A 23,440-nucleotide genomic window follows, 5' to 3' on the forward strand; every position below is an offset into this window, starting at 1 on the left:
AACAGGAGATGTCCAAATGTTCATGAGCTAGATGGTAAGTTACTATTTTGCTTGTAGCCCTTTCTTTACAGGCAAAGCCATTAAATATAGCAACTGTTGACATCTACTTGTATAGTCAGAAGGCCAGTCAGATGTTAACGCATCAAGTCTAGAGATTTGCCCTAATTAGATTGTTGATATTCAGGATCTAATTTCATTAAAACTCTGAAAAGTACACATTTGCTTATGCTGACCAAAAAAGGTATGGTCTTTAGCGTTATAAATATCCTGTGTTGAGATATATGCAGTATTAAGCCATTGATTTATTCACAATAATGTTTTTACCAGGACAGATTGTATCCATGAATCACAAAATAGAAGAATTATTATATCTTTAGGTTCATCCTTTGGGGATTTCTGCGCTATGTGGTGTATTTTTTTAGAATAATGCTCTGTCAGTTTGTTTCATATATTTGAAGGGATGGTGCTTCCATTCTGTTCTTTGCTTTTCTATTACACTGAATTCCCACAGTAAGAATTTTTTTCCCCAATACCAGTACTGAACATCATATTACCTAATTTCATTCCATTATTTTTATTCTATCCCTGTAAACCCGTTTTTCTTTCTTAATGGATTTCATACACTTCAACTACATATTTATAAAGTCATTCCTCCTTTTTCCTGTTGCCCTGGTTGCTACTTAAACAAGTTTTGCTTGACTTTATTTTGTGCTCTTTCATCATGAGTCAAGTTTTCTCTGTTTTTAAAATTATATTTGTGAATTTTACACAGCTCTTTGTCTATAAATCTTTAAGGTACAGAGTTACGAATTAAATACTAAAATTTAGTTTATCAGAAGCTATTGGGAGGGGAGCTACATTTTTTCAGTTATAAAACACGGTAACAGAAGCAAAAGTTGTATTTTTTTATTTTGTCTGTTTTAGTTCACTTTAGTCTCATGTCTAAAATTACTGCAGTCATGGATGCCGGTTCCATTTTTTTCTAGGTGAGTTTCAGTCTGAGGTCGCAAGGCTTTATTTTCTGACCTTGAGGTTAATAGATAATTCAGTGTGGTAGTAGAAGGGGTTGCAGTTTTCCTCCCTTCCAGTACCAAACCTCAGTGTGCTTGTATTGCTGTTACGAGGAGGCACATGCTGATTTACTTTTTTCACTGTTTTATTCTTCTTAGAGGCTGCGGTTCAATTTACTGCATTCCTTGGAGGTTTGACATGTCAATTAGATGTTATCGACAGTAACAGAAGGGCGGTTGCTGTAAATGTGAAGTTTTTATGAGTGGGACATGAAATCATGCCCAAGGGAATGTAAGAGAGAAGTGCGATAAATACAGTGTTAGTCTACATGCTACAAAGGAACTGATTAATAGAGAGCATGATTCTGCCTCATATCTCTAAAATATTGTTTATATATTTGCTGTTAATCAACCATTCCATTGGTATGAAAAGTTATATAATAAAAATAGCTTACAATCTATTGTAGGATTATGGTGGGGAGAAGTCTTCCAAGTTAAAAGCATCCCACTAGTTGTATTACTGGTATGTTAATGTATTGGGTGGCTTTTCATATCTTCGCTATCTATGTGAACATCAGGAGCAGTACCTATTGATAATGAGTAAGCACAACAAAACCAATTCAACCTCTAGGATTATGCAAGCTTGTCTTCTGCATGTGTGCTGTGGTGTACACAAAAGTATGTAAGATGAACTCGTAGGTCAAGTTCACAGCCTTTGTCTGCCACCACTGCCATCCCCCAAGGATGTATGTGTAGATACTACATGCACAGTTCTTTCTGCAGCATAGAAATTTGGCTTATGGCGTTCTGCCAGGCAATTTCCAGCAAATTGCTAATAATTTCATTTTTTGTAAGATTTTAAAATATAAACTATATTTCTGGAAGTACAGAAAGACAACCTGTTGAAACTGAAAAAAAATGTGTGAGCAAGCTAAATTGTATGAGTACACAGCTTATGCAGTACAAAAATGCTACTGGTTTCCTACATTGGCATGTGGATATAGTTGGAAATTGGTTACTACATTTAGTTAGAAAAATAATTAGTACATTCAGTTTTACCATTGCTCAATTTGACTGTATTTTAACATTTTCTTTATGTAATACTTTTTCTAAAACAGCAAAAATGTCAGCACTGAAGGTGTGAAAGCAGGGGTTACTATAAGGAGTCTTTCACATTAGAAGCTTTATAAAGATGTCAGAAAGTCAGTATAGACTTCATTAAATCTATTTTATGTCAGAATTTTTATTCTAATAGGTCTGCTTAATCAAGCCCACATTTGGTTTCTACAATAAATCATATGCAATAAAACATTTATAGCAGTTTAGTATAAAATGGTCTTACAGAAGATAGATACTTTGTTTGGGTTGATGTGAGGGACCAATCATAGGGCAGAAATAACTACAAATTTTGTTCAGGTGCTTTCAGAATTATGTGTTCCTTATTGGAAGTGTATTTAGAATAAAAACTGTTGAGGGGAGTTTTCTCAAAAGGTGAGAATACATATTTTTAGTTGTCAATATATAAAGCTGTTATGTAACAAATACTGCAACAGGTGATTTTTAGTATTTATTATTCTCACATTTATTTTAGACTCTCATTATATTCCTCTTAACCATTTTTCATTACCTCTACCATTAGTACTTTAAGTCCTTTTTGTTTTTTTTTCTTTTTCCGTATTAGACTGGATAAAGTATATTTGCTGTCTCATCAATGGACTATAGCTTAAATACAACCAAGATGCATTACTAAGTGAGTTTTGCCTCTGCCTCTGAGCTGCAGAGAGAAAGCTGTTACTTTTAGCTTGCACCTTCCTTGCTTCCTTAGAAGTACTACGTTTGATGGGCCACCTTTTGAGAGAGTGCTGTCATAGTGACAGCAGAATAGATGGAAACTCAGTTTTAGTTCTCAGTTTTTAGTTGAGGTAGACTAGGGGTAAAACTGCACTTAATTTGACTTTAATTTGAAAACCGAAATGTAGGTGACCTTTAATTCCTCACAGTGTTTTCTTTCTCATACTTTGTCTTCCCCCTCAGTGGCTTGGGAGACTGGATGGAAAGGGGGTGGCTGAGCCAGCTACTCGGTTTGACTTCTGTGCTTTATGAGTCTGACTCTCTGAATTAGCATGTTAAAATACAGTTTTAACAGGAGAGGGGAGTATTACTTCACTTTATTGTTTAGTACTGTTATGGTGGAAAACATGGTTTTTATAGGCAATTTATAAGGTAGCTGTAGATCTTTTTGGTATTGTATAAAGAAAAATGTCTGTATAACAATAACTGTTATCGCTTTTTTAGTGCACGCTTCTGTGTTTATTTTGTAGGTACTCCATAGCAGATGTTAGTATGCTATTCATTAATAAAGCAAGGGGTGTAACACATATCATGCAGAACATGATGTGTTCTCGAGTCTCAGTTGGCTTGCTTATGTGTGCACACAATTTTTTATTTGGCAGGATCACATGCTAGTTACTTGCTGCCTTGTTTACATCGGTACAGTCATTAGAGTGATGTGTGGAAAGACAACACAACTCTCCTTTCATTTTCCTGTCATCTGCTTTTACAAATATCTCCTCACTGTTCCATCATAATGAATGCTGTATGTCATTAAAAAAAATACGTAGTCACAGTTGAAAAAGTCCACATCCAAATAAGGTAAGAAGTGTTTTGTTACTTACTACAGAATGAGGCATATGTGGACAAGCATTAGAAAGCAAAATGGAGGTTACTTGCTGGTAGTTGACATTTTTCAGGGTGTGGTGTTAATTTCCACATTTGCTTCCAAATCTGCTTTGCTTTTCTTCTTGGAGAGAGGAACAAAAAATGGAGGTCGTATGTCACCTTGGAAAGTGAGGAGACACAAAATGTACGTGCTTAGCCTAAAGCAAGCCATGGTATGAATATGATATGGTTATTACAGCTTGATGAATGTTAGTTACATGTAACAGCTTTCTCTTTTGTATTACATCTTTGGCCTGAACTTGTTTTCAGCTATGATCAGTGCTGCTCTGGTTATCCCACAGTATGGTAGTATTCTGTAGTGCCAGTGGCTCATTAGAAAACCTCAATAAAAGATAAGCTTCCACTTCTTTCTTAATTTGTTCTTTCTGGAAGAGAAGAAATAACAGGGAAGGGTCACTATTTATATCCTATTATATGTAATAAATCTTTAGAAAGATAGCAGCTTTTCATAGAAATAACTAGGCAAGGATTCGAAATGCTGAGAAATTCTTAAAGAGGTGAATTGCTATTTTGGAGCTATAGCTTAAGCAATAGCAAGCTATTGTTATAGTTTACCTGGACGTCAGTATTTCTTGCATTCTTCTTGCAATAGCCTAATAAAGAAAAAGACAGAAAGAAACATGAAAGTGGAGGGGTTTCTAATGATTTTCTTTTTGCTCTGAATAGAACATGGTGAAGACATTGTGGGATGCACAGAGCCATTGAGTTTTCAGCGACAGCTGTTGCTGTTGGAGAGATGAAAGCACTTGGCCCAAGAGCCTGTTTATATGTTTGAGCAGAGAAAGTGATTTTCATTGCAAGGAGCTCTAAGACAGGCAGAGGCAGAGAATAAGAGAGCAAAAGATAATTATCTAAATTATGTTCAGGCTATTATAGAAGATGAATATAGTTAAAATGTGATTAAATATGACAGGCTCACAGGATGCAAGCATGGCTTTGGAATGCGAATCATCAATTACTGCATCTCCTTAGGGGAGTGGGGCAGAACGAGAGAGTTAGAAGTTGAGTGGCTGAGGTGAGATGTAGAGTGTTAAATAAAACACTGTAGGACTATAACAAGGCTATTTTCTTTTGGTAAACGGAGCTGTGGTATCAGGAGACCTTTGCTAGCCAAACAACTTGTAGTGCTGCATTTCAGCTTGAGAACCCTGGTATAAATCTGAGTAGGCTGCTAGTCCTGAGTCTTCTCTTAGAGATGTAAACATCTGCTTGAAGCAGTGATTATTTCTGTTGTGAAAGTGATGACCAGGACTGCTGCAGATTGAGCAGCAAATCTAAAATGAATCAACCAGCAAGACAGGTGTGAAAGCAGAAAAAAAGATCAACACTTCCTAAACATTTAAAAAGGCTAACCCCTGACAAATCAATTTGTTATAGGGTCACTAATAAGGAGTACAGAGAGGCAGAGTGTCCAAAGACAACAACGTCAGTTTATGGGAGCAGTAAGTTCTGATAGCTTCTTTATGACTGTGTCCTAGGTAAAGAAAGTGAAAGTATTGCCACCAGCTTGAAAGATTTGTTTGCTTGGCATATGGGGAGTAAAGGTGAAGAAATGGCATCTATTGTACAGAAGTATCTAATCCCAGACCAAAAATAAGGTGATTTTGATATCTTTTAATGCTGCTGTTCCTGGAATACAGTGATTTATGTATGAATCAATACCAGAGCTATGTATGAAGTTTGGAGGAAATTTTTGTAAATCAAAAGCAGTTTTGAGGACAGAAAGACTAGCTCTTGTGAGGAAAGTATAAAATAAGCATATATGCATGGCATGACTACACAAATGGCATGACTACAAAATAATTTGGAAAATAAAATTTCTACAGAAAAACTGAAATCATTACAATAGTACCAGAAGAGATAACTAGAAGTAAAAAAAAAAATTAAAAAGAAACTTAAGGCTTACCTATGATGTCTTTAATTTAATCAAGGAACACCACTGAACAATTGTTATGGCTTGATATATAAATATAAGTCTTACTGAATTTGTTGTATCAGAAAAAAAAATGCAAAAAGAGGTCAGATATGCCTTGATACTGTTCTGTCAGTAATCTTTCTTCCCCTATGGGTATAGTTACACTGCATAAATTATCTCTTTGCTGCATAATTATATCAGTACTGCAGAGGTATTGCTTTGTATGTATCAGTGTTCTCAAATGCATTGTTACAGTCAAGATCAGTGCAACTTTCTAGACAAGGTTTGCCTTGCTTATTTCAAAAGTTACTTTTTCCAAATCCATTTGGGTTGTTTTCTACTTTGTTTTTTTTCCTTTTTGCTAAGGAAATAGAAACTAAGAGACCTAATTTGCTCATTATCCCATTAAGTACTAATTCTCTAGTGGCAGTATTCTTGAATTTTGATAACTTGAATTTCAATAACTCTTCTACAGATTGTCTATGATTTTGACTTTCTTTTTCCAGTGGGAAGGAATGAAATGGACACATATCAGAACAGTAAATATTCGTAGGATCAAATTTGTTGAAAACCGTATCTCACTTCAAGTCTCACATCCTCAAGATTTTTTTTTACTGTTTTCTACAATGTTGTATTATTATTAAAAGGGTAATTATAATCCAATCCTAATAACAGCATTGTAGCAGAAAAGTAAGGACTTGTAATGCCGTGGGAAGTGGAAGAACTTAGGAGCTTCCTGGAGGAGCTGATCTAGAAGTGTGTTGTCAAAAGGATCTTCAGAGGCTTTTTCTCAACCTCTCTTAATATCTGTCATGCTCTTCAGCTGTGTTCCCAAATAGATGCATCAGCTTCCTTGTTGTCACTTCATACAACAGACAATGGCATTCACTGCCATCTTTGGAAAATCTGCACTGAACTCTTGCAGTGTGTATTTGACCAGTGCTCAGAAGTACTATTAATAAACACAGACCCATTTATATTCTCTTCTATGATCCCTAATTAACCTATTTTCTTGTAACAGAGCACAAACTCTACCTTAGGGGCTAGGTAGGCACAGGCTGTTCTTAATAGCTTCTTTAGGATTTTAAACTCTTTTATTTAGAATATTTTCCAAATCACTAAATAGGGAAATCTGATTTTTACATCATCGCTCCCCTTGAATAAAGTGCACGTGTCTAAATGTGAAAGCATATGCATAATGCAAACTATGGCAATACTTTGTATGAGAAGTAGTGTTGCAATCATCTGCTTGTCCCAGCCACTCATCTTTGGGACTCTGTAGTTCGAGGTAACAAGTTACGTTTAGCCATGATGGTTAACTGACTGGCTATACTAGAGTAATATGAGAAGGAAACTCAATAAGAATTGTTTTCCTGTTTAGGGAAAAAAATGTTTAAATCATAGCAGTCTTTCAGATCTTGAGACAGTCAACAAAATAGTCCATTCTCATTTTATATTTTGAGTTTGAAGAAGCAGCCTGAGCCTTAAAATAAGGAGGACATAGATGCATAAGGGATATAAATAAACCATGCCATTAGATAACTCCTGTACCTCTGAGGGCTGACACAGATCTTACCTTTGTATTATTATGAGTAACTCTAATTACATCCATTACTTCATGCAGTAGTGCCAGTAAACTACTTGAAATTAGGTCTTGATAGGGCTCGTAATCTTCTTTAAGCAAATATAACCTGACAGCAGTGTTAATAGTCGACTAAATGAAACCCAGAAATGCTGTGTTTGAGACAAAGAGGTTTTCCTACTAAAGGAAAATTCAAGTGCCTGATAAATAGTCAGCAACTAAGCTGTTCATACTGCCGGGCTTTGGGGTAGTCTGCTGGTGGTGAGTGGGGTTTTATTCCAGTTCTGCTTTGGTCCTTTATTTCTTATATGAACACTTCTGAAGGTATTCTGAACACATTCAGGAAAACTATCCAATGTTTTTCTTCTCTAGTGAGTTAATCAAGTGCTGCTTAACTACATTTTATTTTGAAGCCTCCTGTGATAGTCTAGTTTTGCTAAAAAGTTGAATTCTCTATCTAGCTTTCATGATTTATGAATATAAAATAATTTAAATTCTAATGTGTTCAAGTACTAATCTAGTGTAGTGGAAGACTGTCATCAGACTGAAAACTCTAGTTCCTATTATTCTTTTTGTTTCTTCTGGTTTACTGTCAGTGTGTTCTGCAAGCACAAAGGTATGGTAGGTATTGGTGTCCTTTTCCTGCTGTGTATATGGCTGCTTGAGGTGGTGTACCTCACCCAGATCAGAAGAGTATGAAGAGGAAGGAAGATTATAGTGGTCCCAGTCTACCTCTAGTGCTCTCAGTCTAGCCCAAAAAGTTACACTCCAGCTCTGGGAGGGGGGTCTGTTCTCCCCACTGCCTTTGTGTCAGAGCTGTAATTTTCTTTAACCAAGCTCTGATGATTTCTCATGAGTAGTTAACTGATGGGTGCATTTACTTTTATTTATCTGATCTTTTGTTTATCTAATACAGTAAATATTAGTCAAGGATTTTAGACTTTGATTCAGGTTTTTTTTCTTTTACCATTTTCTTAACTTTCAGCAATAGTATGAGTATTATTCCTGCATACAAATTATAGTAGTATAAGGTATGTATGAAAACACATAAGCAGAGTCAAGGCACTTAAAAATAAAAATGAACAAGGGGTGCTGGAAATTCAGGCGATGAAAAGTGTTTCTCCATTTGCCCTATTAAGTGATAATAGAACGTACGGTCACTTGAATGGATTCTCTGTCTATTTTACTGCAAGCTGTTGCGGCCATGTTTAATATTTGTGTGTCTTTCTGGAACTTTTTTTGTAGATCCTGGCAAACAATCATTTTTGATAAACAGCCCGCATCTTTTATCAGAATAGTCGGAACTCACAACACAGCTAATGAGGTAAGGAACTTTTAAGAAAACCTATATTCTTCATGAATATACAACAGTACAGTTTTTAATATCTTGCAGTGAAATCGTTAATGCCTTCTAAAAATGTACTCGCTTCATTTTTTTTGCTCTGGCAATCTAGCAAAATAAGAATGAATGCTCTTCTTATTTGAGTACTTGTGAACTATGTTATCGTCTTTCCTCTACAGAGTTGAAGGGTTGTTGCCAGTCTGGGGAATATTTTGGGGGTTTTACAGACAAAGTACAGTAAAGCGTCTCTGGTTTTGACCTTTCCACAGTGCCATCAAACATTCGTGTTGGTTTTGGTTTTAAATTAATCCTTATTTCCACGAATAATGAAAATACCATTTTAGTGCACTAGAGAAAGGTGTACGGTCTCTGATTACTTGGTTTTATCACCTTTATATTATCGTTTTAATGAATAAACGTAAGGAAAATCTAATTCTTCATAAGAAAAACTTATTTGCATAAGATTCTCTTTTAATTAATTTTCATACCTCGTAAATCAGTTAACCAATAATTAACTGATTTACTCAGAGATTTTTTCAATTCATTTTATGAAGGAAAAAATATATTTTGCTCTAACTGACCAAGTGCAATATCGTCCTGTTTTTGTTTACTTGTGCTTCCGTCTTTCATAATTGTTGTGTATTGTCTCAGATGAAGTCCAGATTTTACAGCTGACTTCGGTGAAACAATTTACAATATGTGAATTTAAGAATATATGTAAGTCTTTGTGAGATTAGGACCTTATGCAATGAGATTATAAAAGGCACCAAAAGCTGCTGCTTCTGTGTGTATGCATGCACATCTACATCCCCCACACAAGTAGGTCACCACAAAACATTGCACTTTCACACTTTACAGTGAACTTTGGATAGCACTATTACATTAGTAGTAATTAGAGTTTGTCAACTCTAGGAGTCAGGATTGCTGATCATATTTAGCAGATGGGTTTGCAGGTTCTTAAGCATTGGAAGAATTGTCAGATAGCATTGTTTATGTCCAATTTCAGAGCAATTATTGCAAACATATGCACCACTGGATATGAACATTGGTTCTCTGCAGACAGTTGGAAAGAAGCTGACCAATCAACTGAACTGGGAATACAATTTTAAATTTTTTTTTCTAAGCAATGTCTCTGTACACGTTCAGTCTTAATCAGTGATTTCTTGGAAATACAGAGCCAGAAGCTGCTTCCAGGGTTGTTGTACATGCATGAAGAAGGCCTTTTCCATTACTGATCCATATAGACAGCTTTGTTTGCTGTCTATTGCCAGTAAATTCTCATCTCTTTATTAAAAAAGAATGAGGTGCATTGCATAAACTTAGCAAATCAGCCTACAAGAAACATTAACTTTTAATTCTTAAAGGTAGCTTTAAGCTCTGAAGAGTAATGGGCTTTTAAACATAATTCTCATTTCAAATTTGTTCCCATTTCCAGGGAATGTAATATCCTGTGTAGTTATTTATAAGGAGCATTGCATAACTATAGTGAAGATCAGTATGTGCAAATTGAGGTTACAGCTATTCATGTAGTGGCTCAGTGAAACTATAAACACATGCTGCTCTTCTAGGTCTCTTCCTCTTTTGTCTTTAAAATCTGTACCCAACACTTTTTTTTTTTTCTCCTAAAGCTTGTAGAGGAGATAAATTATCAGCCTGCACATATTACTAAATTACATTTTTTATATGTATTAAACAGATGGTCTGTAACATTTTGTCATAAATTTTCATTTTCCAAAGAAGGCAGCAAGGTATTTTTCATACTTCCAACTTAAATAATAACAGTATAACCAAAGTCTTGGTTTGTTCTGGAGTCTGTAGTCTCAGTAGTCTCTTCAGTAAGGACACAAGCAGTTTCCAGAATTATTTGCCCACAGCTGCTTGTATTTTATGTCAAACCATTCTCATTTTAAACAAAAGATGCTAATGGCAGCATATTCACATCAAGGAGTTTTACTGTAATAGGTACAAAAATACTCCCTACTTGTTCTACCAACACATACCTTTGAAGCACAATCTATACTTTCCCAAGGGAAGAGCAGATTTTTGGAATTGCAAAAAAACCCATAAAATTTCTTCATTTTGTGAATGATTTCATCTTTTAAACTCAGCTTTACTTTGCCATGTTTTCCAAGTTTTGAAAGACATGGTGTTCACAGATTTTTTGAATTGGTATTTGTGTATTTTTTGTTATGTTAGAACATGATATAAGTGTAACTTTTTGTGTTCTTGAGCTTCTCAACACCCTACTTTTATAAAGAAAACGATTATTTTTCCGTAGTCCTTGTTATCATTTATTTGTTAGACAGGTCACCTGATACTTTGACTGTGTAAGTTTTATCTTGTTATTCCTCTTCAGTATTACTGACCTGGAAAGGACACCTACTTGCTAATGTGAGAGCTTTATCTTTCAAATTACTGCACCAGTGTATATGTACTTGGCCTTCCTGCTTTGTGTGTCAGACCTTTCCTAAAATATCCATGAGAAGTATAACACACCGTTGATCAGAGGATGATGCTGAACTGTCATCTCTGCCTTTTGAGACAAGCACATGCAGGATTGTTTTAGTAATACTGTTCTGAAATATATAATTCCAATATTGGATGAAGCAGATGAGCTCAATTGTACTTCTCTCTCCTCTGCTTCTTTCACAAGCTGTCTTCTCTCTATGTTGAAGTGGCAGAGTAACTGAAAATAATGTTGTAAATTCACAGGCTTATTAATGTGCCAGATGCTGAGTGAAGCATTAAGAATTTAGTATGAAAGAATCGGTAAAAATGAAAGTTACAATTTAAGAATTGGGTACTTCAGACTTCGTAGGCTAGTATTAGCTAAATTTCAGTGGTATCCATACTATGTTTAAAAAGGCATGCATCACTGTGTAAAGTGAAGTTTTAAATGAGAAACACTATTGGTGTGGGCTACAGTAGAAATATGGAATCTTCAGACTTGGAGACCTCCATCCCATTCATTAGACTGTGCTGCCTTTCAAGGAAAGCATCTTACAGAGGTGCACTGATGAGGTAATGTTCTTTTCTGCAAATCCTGATGCTGATAAGAGCAGCTGGAAAAATGACAGTAGCTGTTACTTTAAAAACATGGGAACAGAATGAGTATAAAATGGGCTTCTCAAGAAGTGTAGCTGAGTGCAAAAATGGGCTTCTCAAGAACTGTAACAGATAGAGAGAATTCATGCCACTGTAGAAATTAGTTCAGCTTTAGAAAAAAACTCACCAGAAGAAATGCAGAGAAAAAACATTTTGTGCACATGTGTGTATGTGTGGGTATGGGTGTAGATTTTAATCTGTTCATATGCGTATATATAAAGGCATAGCGATACATCTTTATGTGAGCATGTGTGTGTGTATATATAGAAATATAAACATGCATCTTTATGTATCTGTATAAAAAACTGCAAGAATTCTTACACTGAGAAGCACAAGAAAATATAATGGGGATAAAAAAAAGTGACTGTGAATATTTTTTTATTCATTTCATATATGCTATCAGAATTTTAATTTGCTAACTGCGTCCTCAGAAAAGGCCCAGGGGCTATTGCTGACATCTGCTCAATGTGCACTTGAGCAGGGATGGTCAAAAAGAATAACAGGATTTTCAGTTATATTGAGGAAAGGGTAGAAAATGTAATATTCTGTAGTCTTGTATGAATGTGTAGTATACTCATGTCTTGTTTCTGGTATTTGATTTTGCCCACATTAATTTGAAAGGGTCTGGGAAAGGGCAGTCAAGATTATAAGAGACTACCTTTGCTGTGAGAAGAGCTTTAAAGATGTGCTCTACGTGCAAGAATGATAGAAGATGTCATAAAAGCATACAAAATTAAGTTAAACCAATAATTTTAAAATTCAGTTTTTAATATTCATCAAGCTTTAGCTATAAAACTACAATGAAAGAGAAAATAGCTAATTTTAAATCAGTATAAGAAAAGATTTATTTGTTTAGTATGTGGCAAAGCAGTGCAATTCATAGTAATGAGAAATCATGTGGAAAGAAGTTTTGTAACAATTTAAAGAGTTCCTCCCCCTTCTTCTCCCAGAAGAACTTCAAGAACAAGTAGAAGTAAGAGTAAGTAAAGTAGAAAATAAATTGGAAAAAATGCTTAAACAGATGGTCCTCTTACTCTTAAGATACAGTTACCCATGCAGTGGTCCCAGGTATTGTTTGAAACTTCAGAAAATGATCACTGCTTGAAATGGAATATTTAATCTGATGAAGCAGCAGCCTCCTTGGACACTCTGAATACCTTTCTGCATACTCCAGTATATGTCTGTAGAGCTACCATTGCTATTACAGTAGAGGGCAATCTTGAAATAGAGTCATACTGGTAATGATTTAAATTTCATTCCTAGCGTGTATGAACATTCAGCCTTTTGAGGAAGTAATTAGATCATAAGATACATTTAAGACAATTAATATAATTGTTGTTGTTATCCGATAGCATGTAGTAGATATTTATGCTACTTGGCAAAGAAAAAATCATTTACAAATACCTCTATCTGCTTTGGGAACCATCTTTCTAATTTTTAGTGTCATATGTAAAGGTTGGTATAATTTGAAGGCCTTCTCTTGCTCCACTTGTATCACTTTATAATGTTTATGGCCCCTGGACAGATGTTTTTGACCTCATGGTGAAACATTCTAATTTGTCGAAGTACTTCAGCACTGATCTGGCCTGCATACTTCCATATAGACTTCATCATAGTTTGATCATGCTTTTGCCAGCATCTAATTGTTTTGTTTTATCTTCATTTTTTGTTCTCTCCAGGTGTTTCACTGTGTGCATTTTGAGTGTCCAGCACAAAACAGTACCCAGAAGGATGAGAGTAGTAAGGAAGTGGCAACAACAGAGGTGGGGACTGGTGGACAACAGCTTGTTCCTCGCCCTGTTTGAGCTGCAAGCACTAGTTCCCTGCATTCCCCTCCTGGATCCACCTCGCCTTCACATGCTCACCAGCTGTAAAAGAGTTTGAAAGGGAGCTTTTGCAGCCCCGCTGACATTATATGAAGTTATTCAAACCCTTCTTGTGTTGGCACTTTTTCTTTCTTTTTCTCTGTGAACAAAGAGGACCAGGTCTGAAAGATGGAAATGTTGAAATGGAAAAGGCTTTTCCCAAGGACATGAAGAGAGTGCTTCACTCTCCTCAATTTGTTCAAATCAGGCTGGTCTCTGAGGGGGGGACAAAATAGGTCTTCAATCTTCATCAAGTACCCCATTAACACCCTACCTCTCTAATCTAACCAAGGCAAGGAGAACAGAAGGAAATAAAAGGCAGAGCCACAGTGGAAATCTAAAATGTCTCGAGCAGAATGGAAGGCATATGAAATAACTATTTGTTCCCTGAAGGCTTCCATTAGCAAAGAAAATGTTTATGGAACACATCAGTCCAGAATATATGTTATTTTTAAAAGTTATTCTTCATTCATATTCCTTTGTAACTAGTAATCTGTTTTCTAAATTGTTTTGACTCTGTATTTCACTTTCTCTCTTATTTTTGGCTGTAGCAAATGCTGTGCAGTAGATTAAGGAAGTATCAAATATGTTTACCTACCGAGATGCAAATTCCCTCATTCATCATTGGGATGACAAGAAAAGCCTTCATGACATCAACAAACTAATTAATGAATGCTATATTAATCTTGACCTTAGTTGACTTTTCAAAGTACAAAATTGTCATTTCTTACACTCAAAAAGGAAATTCCTAAATCAAGCATCCATCTTAAAGAAAAACATATTTTTCACTCCTGAAGATGATTACTTAAACTTTATCTGTATTTCTAAGAAAACTTGCAACAGATCAGCAAAAATGTTTGGATTAGAAAAATGGATCTGTATCTGGTCGCTGACAAGCAGTTGTTCAGAATACAAAAAGAAGAATTTGCAGATACATATTTTTTCCCAAGAAAAAAGTTTTACAGTCTGGAGCTAAAAAATCAAAGGCTGTGTGTGGATAAACTTTTCTCATAATCTTCATAACATACGATGATTTTACACTGTATTGTAAAAAATCTGGCTCTTACTTTACAATCACAGAATTCGTTATCCAGCTACGTCTGTCTGAATTACGCTGCCTGCCGCTTTGCTTATTCTGTTACCACACTGATGATGATGCAGTCTCTTACTCTCCAGATCTACATGACTTTTTAGGAAGAGCTCCATGTTGGTCTTTCAGTATGGGATAAAGTGGTTTTGTATTAAGACAAACGCTGATGTAATTGGCAAAATTGATTAGGAGGGTTGTTACTCCTCACAGTCTATTATATTGGATATGTCAGCTATCTGGTTTTATGAACTTGGAATTTCCTGTGGTGACAAATAGCCTTGTCAGAAGAAAACAAAGCTAGTGTAGAATAAATACAGTTTTCCTTTGCATAAACATAGTGATAATATGAGTTATATCAACATAGCAAATAGTATGTTAATTTATCACACTACTTAATTTGAAAGAATTTCCCTGTTGGATATGGGTTGTGCTAAAAACAGGAAGAAATATAACAAGTGGTAGCAATGAATCAATAGAAACTTCGAAGAAGAAAAGCTTCCTTTTTCTTGTTTCAAATAAAATTGATTAGGCTTTATCAATAATATTATAGTATTTTTCATTGCCAAATTGCACTTGAGTTCTGACATTTGTGTACAACCCCCTCCCTTTCCATTGCTGTCTTCTGACCTGTGAACATCTGTCAGTGAAGATGCATGCCTGTTGCATTATATATAGCTTATAAGATGTGCCACAGCTGCCTCAGACGGTCTGGAGTTCTGAGGCAGGATACTGCTCGTGCTGGCCAGCACCTCATCTAGGGTGCTAATTACCTTCTGGCTTAACAGCCTTTGGAGCATGAAAGGTTTGAGACTTCCTACTGGGGACACAACTCTCTTGTTTAAGTATAGGTCCAGAAAGTTGGATATTTTTTTTTTCCTTTGAAAAGTAAAACCAGAAAACTTTTCTATTCTGATTGTAATCCATGCTGGAACTACTGAGATGCATGGAGCATGTCTTGTCTTTGGTAGTTAAGTCCTTGGTAGATAAGTCAGTGGTGGTATATCTTTGCAGTTTGATCAAAGAAGTTTGCTTTTCTCAAGCTGTGGATAAGCAAAGGGTGTAACTTCCTAGCTGTTAGTCTTTAGTAGTCACCATTGTAGAGAATGTTTAAAAAAAAAAAAAATTTAAAAGTTTGTGCCAGCTGTTCTGAGTCTAGGCTCTCAGAGAAAGAACAGGATTTTCAGTTTGTAATCTTTGATGTGCACAATTAATTTTTATGATACAAATAAGACTTGTAGACTATAACCTACTGCAAATCTTTTTGATCTCGTCCTATGACTCACTGTTGAACAGAAATGTCTATTTATTTCCTATGACATTCACTCTTTGCCAAGAATCTGAATGAACAGATCTGAGAGATTCCCAAAGCAAAAACTATCAGGTCCTATAGACCCTCCAGTTCCCCACCCCCAAAAATCAATCAAAACAAAAACCAACTTTTCATTGTCCCTTTATACAGGTGAATAGAAATTTTTAGTATTAGACTGATTCTCAGTCACACATGGCCTTTCTCCCAGTCTTTATTTTCTCCTGTTATTCTTAGAACCTGTCACTGAGGTGAGTCCAATGGGATCATAGAGCTCTCAGGCTTTTAAGACAAGCACTGCCACAACTTCACATTTTCTAGTGGGAATCCTTTACCTTTTTATTCAAAGAAATAAAGTTGAAATGTTTAAGCGACCTAAAATCTACTTGGTCTTCAAAGGCTACCTGCCAACAAACACCCCTAATATCTGTATTGCCTAGTGTAGGCCTCTGTCTTAAACTTTGTGTCAGCAGAGTATTACTAGTGACAAAGGAAGTTCTTGTATATTTTTCTGAAATCTTTTTTTTTTTCAGTGGAAGTTGTGCTGTTACGGCTTAATATCAGGGTTCATCAGAGGGATGAAATACTATAATTATTCAGAACTGTGTTATCACTTACTTGTATTTTATTTGCAACAGGAGTAGAGCAGAACTGACCAGGTATTCATTGCTTTCATGTCAGAAACTATAAAATAGACCTGTTGTTAGATTTCTACATAATGGAACTAACTATATTGTCACCATTGAGCCATAATTTCTGTTTAGTACTTTAGTATCCTTAAATTCCCCAGGCTTCATTTTCTTGGTTTTTCTTCCATAGGTTGAATTCAGACTTTGGCTCAACTCATATGGAGCTCAACAAAGCTCTTTCTAAAGTCTCGTTATGTAATAAACTTACTCCAAGTGCATTTGAAATATTTTTATTCACAGAAATGTATGGCCAAATATCAACTCCCTAAAACTGATTTATCCAGGAAAACTAATTCCTGAAGTGAGCAAAAATTGTGTAGCTCTTTTCAAGCCATTGCCAATCAGCTCTAAGACAAATTCAAACGGCATGTTAAATGGAATTACAATGAGAGAAGTTATTCAATACAGAGGAGGAATCACCAGTTTTATTAGAGAAGGAACTGTTCTTCATTTCAGTTTCCTTCCTTTAGAGCTCCATGTCTTTCTTTTTTCCCCATGAAAATCAGTTTTTCTTGTTTATTATGGCAACTCATGAAAGAGCTCAGTGTGTCTCAGCATTGCTGAAAACTTCAAATTAATTTAATGCATCTTCATCTTTACTAACGATAACATTAAATTAGAGAATTTTCAGTTTATTGTCTGACTTGATGAGAGTTGGTTTCCATGAAAGAAAGCAAAAGATGTCTATAATTGTTCCACTCTAAGTAAATGAAATTTTCCAACCAAATGAGTGCGAGCATCTACTCATTATTCAGCGATGTTTTGTACATCTAGAGTCAGTGTGAAAATTAGAAGACAAAGTTAATGCCGTTCTTGTCTGATTGTTGTGTATTAGTAGTTCTGGTTACACAGTGATGCCCACTCAGAAACGCTCAATAAGGTATTAGAACTTAGATGTGGTTTCACAGGAAGTAGACATGCTGCACATTGCATTTCTCCATGAAAATATTAATTGGCTTGTGTTTTGACAGGTGTTAATATACTGTCAAATGGACAAGTGAACGCATTGGTAATTTTGTTGTTGTGGCTGGAGTAGTCAGCAAATAATCAGAGCCAGTAAGAGTTAATGTGTTTAAGAGTAAACGTTTAGGCTTGTATGTCCCGGTATCAGTTGCTGGAGAATTGAACCGTGCCTCAGAAATAATAATTTGTAGATCCCAGAGGATGCCTGAGGCCTGGTTCCCGTCCCCATCTCTATTAATGGTATATTTAGGTTAGAATCCTTAGTTCTCTCTGAACAGATTGTTGTTGTTGTCAGTTGTACTAGTTAACTCAGATCTGTACAGAAGCTGCACAAAGCTTTGTTCAGGATACAGAAATAGAAGTCCTGGGTCAAGTTTTAGGAGTACATATATATATATATGTTAAACTGAGCTAGTAGCAGCCAAGAAGGCCAGTGGCATCCTGGCCTCTATTAGGAATAGTGTAGCCAGCCGGTCTAGGGAAGTGATCGTCCCTCTGTACTTGGCACTGGTGGCCGCACCTTGAGTACTGTGTCCAGTTCTGGGCCCCGCACTTCAAGAAAGACGTTGAGGTGTTGGAGCGAGTCCAGAGGAGGGTGACCAAGCTGGTGAAGGGTCTGGAGGGTCTGACCTATGAGGAATGGCTGAGGGAGCTAGGGTTGTTTACCCTGGAGAAGAGGAGGCTCAGAGGTGACCTTATTGCAGTCTACAACTACCTGAAGGGAGGTTGTAGTGGAGTGGGAGTCGGCCTCTTCTCCTAGGCAACTAGCGATAGGACAAGAGGACACAGCCTCAAGCTTCGCCAGGGGAGGTTCAGGTTGGACATTAGGAAGAATTTCTTTACAGAAAGGGTTATTAGACATTGGAAGGGGCTGCCCAGGGAGGTGGTGGAGTCACCATCTCTGGATGTGTTTAAGAAAAGACTGGACATGGCACTTAGTGCCATGGTCTAGTTGACATGGGGGTGTCAGGGCAGTGGTTGGACTCGATGATCCCAGAGGTCTCTTCCAACCTGATTGATTCTGTGATTCTGTGAATTTAGAATGGGTTCTAAAGCTCCAAAACTAAAAAAAAAAAAAAAAAATGCTGTGCAGGCAGGTGTGAAATGCTACCGTTGTGGTGTGGCAGGATGCTGACTGTGTTTTGTGGTTGATTTTAAAAAGTGCAAATGTCTAAACAAGGTATGGGTGAGCAGGTCCAAAGCTGGTTTTGCCCAGTTAAGTATTGGCAATTTGGCTGTAGTGAGGTGTATAAAATAGAGCAAGTTAAATGCTCATTTCAGAGACAGGGTGCAGTCCAAAGAACTCACCTGTTCCTCATAGCTACCTTGTATGCTATGGCTGGTGGTGTTCACAGGGCGAGCCTTCGTATGACTTTTGTTAACTGCTCAAAAAAACCCTGCAGACTTTTCTTTGGCCTTTTACAAGCTTTCATTGCAAAGCTTTGGCTGAAGTAATGTCAAAGTCCCACCTGTATTCCATGATAGAATCTGGGTGTGCATTTAATTTTGAAAATGCTTACTAGAAAAATAGTTTTAAAGTCACCCTGCAACTTTTCTTAGATAAAGAAAGCCCAAATTAAAAACTGTAGTATAATACGAGGAAACTGCAGGTATCTGTCACTTACCAACAGACTGACTGCCTTTACAACTACATAGCAGTTTTATAATACTGTATCTGTTTAATTGCTACAATATATACAAATGGTGAAAGGAAGTGAAGAATCAGCTCCGCACACCCTTCGCATTAGACATTATCACCCAACAAGACATTAGAGAGTTACTTCTTTTCCCGTTCCTTCCAGCCTAATACAACTCAGTGTTCTGAAAAAAAATTATAATTGATTCATTACGTAAGTGTCATGGGAATTGAAGTTCAGATTACTTTGGCTAAAAATCTGAATGAGTGGTGACTTCACCCTGCCCAGGTGTAAACATGCCTCTCCAGTGCCCCCTGCTACTTCAGGCCCTGGGCTATCATAGAGGAGGAGAGCTGCTCTGTTGGTACAATGTAAATACTTTTTCCTCATTAGAACTTTTACTCATCTGTCTCATAATTACCATGTTGGCACATTTGTTCTCTTTGTGCAGATACTCATTCCTTGGTCAAAAGAAGGCAACCTATTCTCTCATGATTTTCAGAATTATCAAGTGACTCCTGAAAACTGGCAGACAGACATCAACAACCTCATTAAGTAGTGTGAGGAATTTACAAAACTGACCTGTGTGGTCTTTTACGGCAAATACTGTGTGTCCAGAAAGCACCAGGTGACTCCTGAAATATCAAGTAAGTTGGGCAGTATTACTGTTCAGGTGAGGGTTTGTGCATCTAAAACTATGTGCTATGTAATCTGAGTGAATACAAGGTATCGCAGCTGCTTTCTGTAGAGGAAGCAGGGAACTGGCACACCTGCCAGAAATCACTCGTTTCCTTCGTATCACTTTTGGTCGACATCACCTGTCTGTTGTCTCTGTACTCCTGAGCTGTAGTTGCTAGGTGATCTATAGTTAATACCTAGAATCCAATAAATGCATTTAACAATGGATGTTAAGTTTTTGTCTTCACATAAAAATTTTAGATTGTGCTTTTGAAGCATGGTCAAGCCACAGAATTGGTTTTTTGGCATCTTCTATAGCTGTCTATTGGGTTTTTTAGTTATTTTCAGCTGCTAAAAGATAGTAGAATTCTTCACAGGAATTTCTCATAATTTGTATGCAGTAATACAAAGATCATGGGACTTGGATGACTAGATTAGAAACATATGACACAGCAAGAGCTGGAGTTGCAGGGAGCAGTTTGGGGGAAAGACTGGTAGGGACTTACATGTGTGCATCTGTATGTATAGCTGAGAAAATGTATGTGTTACCTAAGTTGAAGTGACTATTTGCAAAGATGTGTTTCTACGTGGCCTTTCTTTTTCTTTTAATTTAGGGAATTTTGTTAAGGAATCTATCACTCATTTGAATGCAAGCACTAAAAAAATAGAGGAAGACAACATAGGGAGCAAGGCTTTAGTAGTTTTTCATGGGAGGAGCAACACAAAGATAGGATTCTTGTGGTCTGAGCTAGTTCTGTTTGTCTCCCGTCCTTACAGCTCTTACTTTTTTCCTACGTGCTTCTCCCAGTCTGCGTGTTACTCCTTTTCTTTTCTTCCCTGCCTAGCATCATACCACTGTTGCTGTGGTGTTCCCTGGAACTTTCCTCCAAATTGTGATAAATTAAGGATTTTTAAAATTTATTTATTTTTACCTCTTTGTCATATGCTGAATAAAATATCCTAGTCCCAGTTTGTTCACATCAGACTTTAAAGGCAACTACCAGTAGGTTGTCAAGTGCTAGTGAGCAAAATTTAAATTTGTCTGTCTGTGGATATGGGAAATATTAGCCCTTTTGGAGCTTGTACTTCCATAGTCTGTTTGCAAACTGTTTTGTTACTCTTAAGACAAAAATCACTAAGAGGTTTTCTGTTGACTTAAGTAGTAGGTCAGGCTTTGTGCAGGCTTATCTAAGTTAAGTTTAAATATAAATCTATTTCTCTCTCACCATGATGCACCAGATATATGCTCACTTTGCTAGTTGTGCGTTGTTCAGTGTGTTAGTTGTACATAAGTGTTGTGTTCTAAATAAACTGCATCATCAAAAGTGAATCTTAAAAGAATTTTCAGTGTTCCTGTGTGAAGGTATTTCAGCTGTCTGGAGATTCAAATATCACACTGAGCTCATGGACTCATTTTGAGAAGTATAGTGTTACTTCACAATTCAATGCCCATGTCTATTAACCTTGTCCAGTATCTTGTAAAATTTTCTTCCCTTTCTGCTTTGCTCGGTTTCATTATTATCATTGGTTTTCTTCCTGGAGTGAATGTTAATATTGTTCCTTCAAAGATCATAAATTAAATATAAGGAGCCAGGGTAAACAGAAGTTCAGCTTTTAATGAACATTTTCACTCATTTCTATCAGTGCTCCTCTTTCTTGACAGACAGTAGTTTAAAACTATATGGTTACATTCCCCTTCTCTGTAGAAATTATCATTGTATCTTGCAAGTTATGTGCATTAAATCCCTTCTTTCTCCTATTTCCTAAACGTAGAGTGGTTCTAAACTACCTCAGACCTTGTTGTGAACAGGTACAACTTTCAGCTAAGGTGAATATTTTATCATAGTCTTTGAATGTTCTTTAAGTTCATGTATACATAGTGAAATCAGCCTGCCAAACCCTGACTGCGTTTTCAGGAATACTGTCTCTGGAGTAAGACACGTAGCTGGGATGAATTCAGAGCCACCCCCATTCAGGCTCATGCTGATACCTCTTTCAAGAAAAAAATTTCAGGAGCACAGCTTCTGATATGGGAAGCGCTTCGCATTTCTGGTCTCAGCTCTTTGAAGGAACATGATATTGCCTGCACTGGAATACTTTCACCTCTCCTTTAACGTGATAACCGTCATAAGACTTGCATCGTCAGACCTCCATTCCTGCATGTTAGCAGGAGCTGTGCTATTGCTTTGGACTGTGCTCATCATATGAGAAAAAACCCCACATGTCATGTTCTGATGACATTGGTAACATTTTGTACCACAATGGATACGCACTGCCAACTATTTGGGCTAATTAGGTTTGGGCTAATTGGTTTGATCCAATCAATACCTTTGGGAATTGTCTGGTTTTGTAAGTTACCCATTGAACAACCCGGCAAACCTTGTTAGTACCGATTTCCTTCTCACCAGCAGACGTGCACATCATCAAACAAGCATTTTGTAACATGGAATTTTCTATGAGCATCTGGAAAAAGAAGCATCACAATTATATCCTTAGTAACGTGTGTATTTGTAATGAAAATTATAGAATTATTAAACTGCTACAAGCTATTCTGTGCATGCTCTAGCATTGTATTAACAGTTTGTATTAACAGCTGATAAGCAGAGGGTTCTGGAGAGCAAGGAAGGCTGGCTCTGAATTTCTTTTAAGAGTTTCAAAGAACAGCAAAACTCGCCAGAGCGGATGCAGGACCAGACAATGCTCAAAGCAAATCATAAAGTGAAACTGTTGTGCTTTGTATTTATATCTTTGGGGATTTTTCTTTAAAGTATTTAACTTCACAGGAAAATATAGAATATATTTAAGATAGGGACAATTAGAAATGCACCTTTTCAAGAATGAGAGGGGTGTGATTTGAGAAATAAAGTGATCTTTTATGTTTAACTGCTTGTCTGTAGTTTTGTTAAAATAATGGTAGAGCCTCTCTGGTGCTGCTCACATATTACATGTGAGAATAGAAGAGTTTTGGCAGAACTGTATTGATTTCCCAGTATGGCAAGGAAATTAATATCATCATCATTGATGTATTAACTCATAATGATGCAGTTTTAATATCAACATAGAAGATGCTGGTGATTTTCACAGTGACTTTCAGGCGAGTGTGCATCCATGAAGCTCCTGCGAATGCTGAGAACATCAGCTGCCATTAGGTTGCTACCAGAATGTGCCACTGTACTCTCTGGAAGAAGTGTATGAATGTGTATTTCACTTTATTTCACAAAAAAAAAAAAAAGGGTGCAAATATTTTGAGACTTGGGAATCTGTTTTCAAACGAACCAAAAAGGTTTAATTTTTCAGAGGTACTTAGCACTTGATTTCCTTTGGACTACCATGAAATGTGGGAGTACTGAATGTTTGATTCATGAATATTCGGCCTTTATCTGCCTGGCTTGTCAGCCTCACATATTGAACAGAATTTTTGTAAGTCCAGCCTGGATTTCAGAACTTCATGCCCGAAAGCAGTGACTGTTCTCCCCTAACAACAATACATTCCTCTGTCGTGTCATCTTCTAAGCACTT

The 23,440-nt window shown here is 36.6% G+C and overlaps 1 protein-coding gene across 2 annotated transcripts in view; it reads left to right on the top strand.

The window, feature by feature from the left end:
- The window catches only part of BTBD9 (BTB domain containing 9), a 135,734-nt gene extending 112,930 nt beyond the window's left edge, over positions 1–22,804 (top strand). For both annotated transcript variants that reach the window (XM_068397358.1, XM_068397352.1), the window contains 2 exons: positions 8,492–8,570; positions 13,373–22,804. In XM_068397358.1, the coding sequence (XP_068253459.1) occupies positions 8,492–8,570; positions 13,373–13,498 (205 nt within the window). In that variant the 3' untranslated portion in view covers positions 13,499–22,804. The remainder of the gene's footprint in view (positions 1–8,491; positions 8,571–13,372) is intronic.
- Positions 22,805–23,440: the final 636 nt, after the last annotated feature.

This window comes from Nyctibius grandis, chromosome 1 (assembly GCF_013368605.1).
Source record: "Nyctibius grandis isolate bNycGra1 chromosome 1, bNycGra1.pri, whole genome shotgun sequence".
Lineage (NCBI taxonomy): Eukaryota > Metazoa > Chordata > Aves > Nyctibiiformes > Nyctibiidae > Nyctibius > Nyctibius grandis.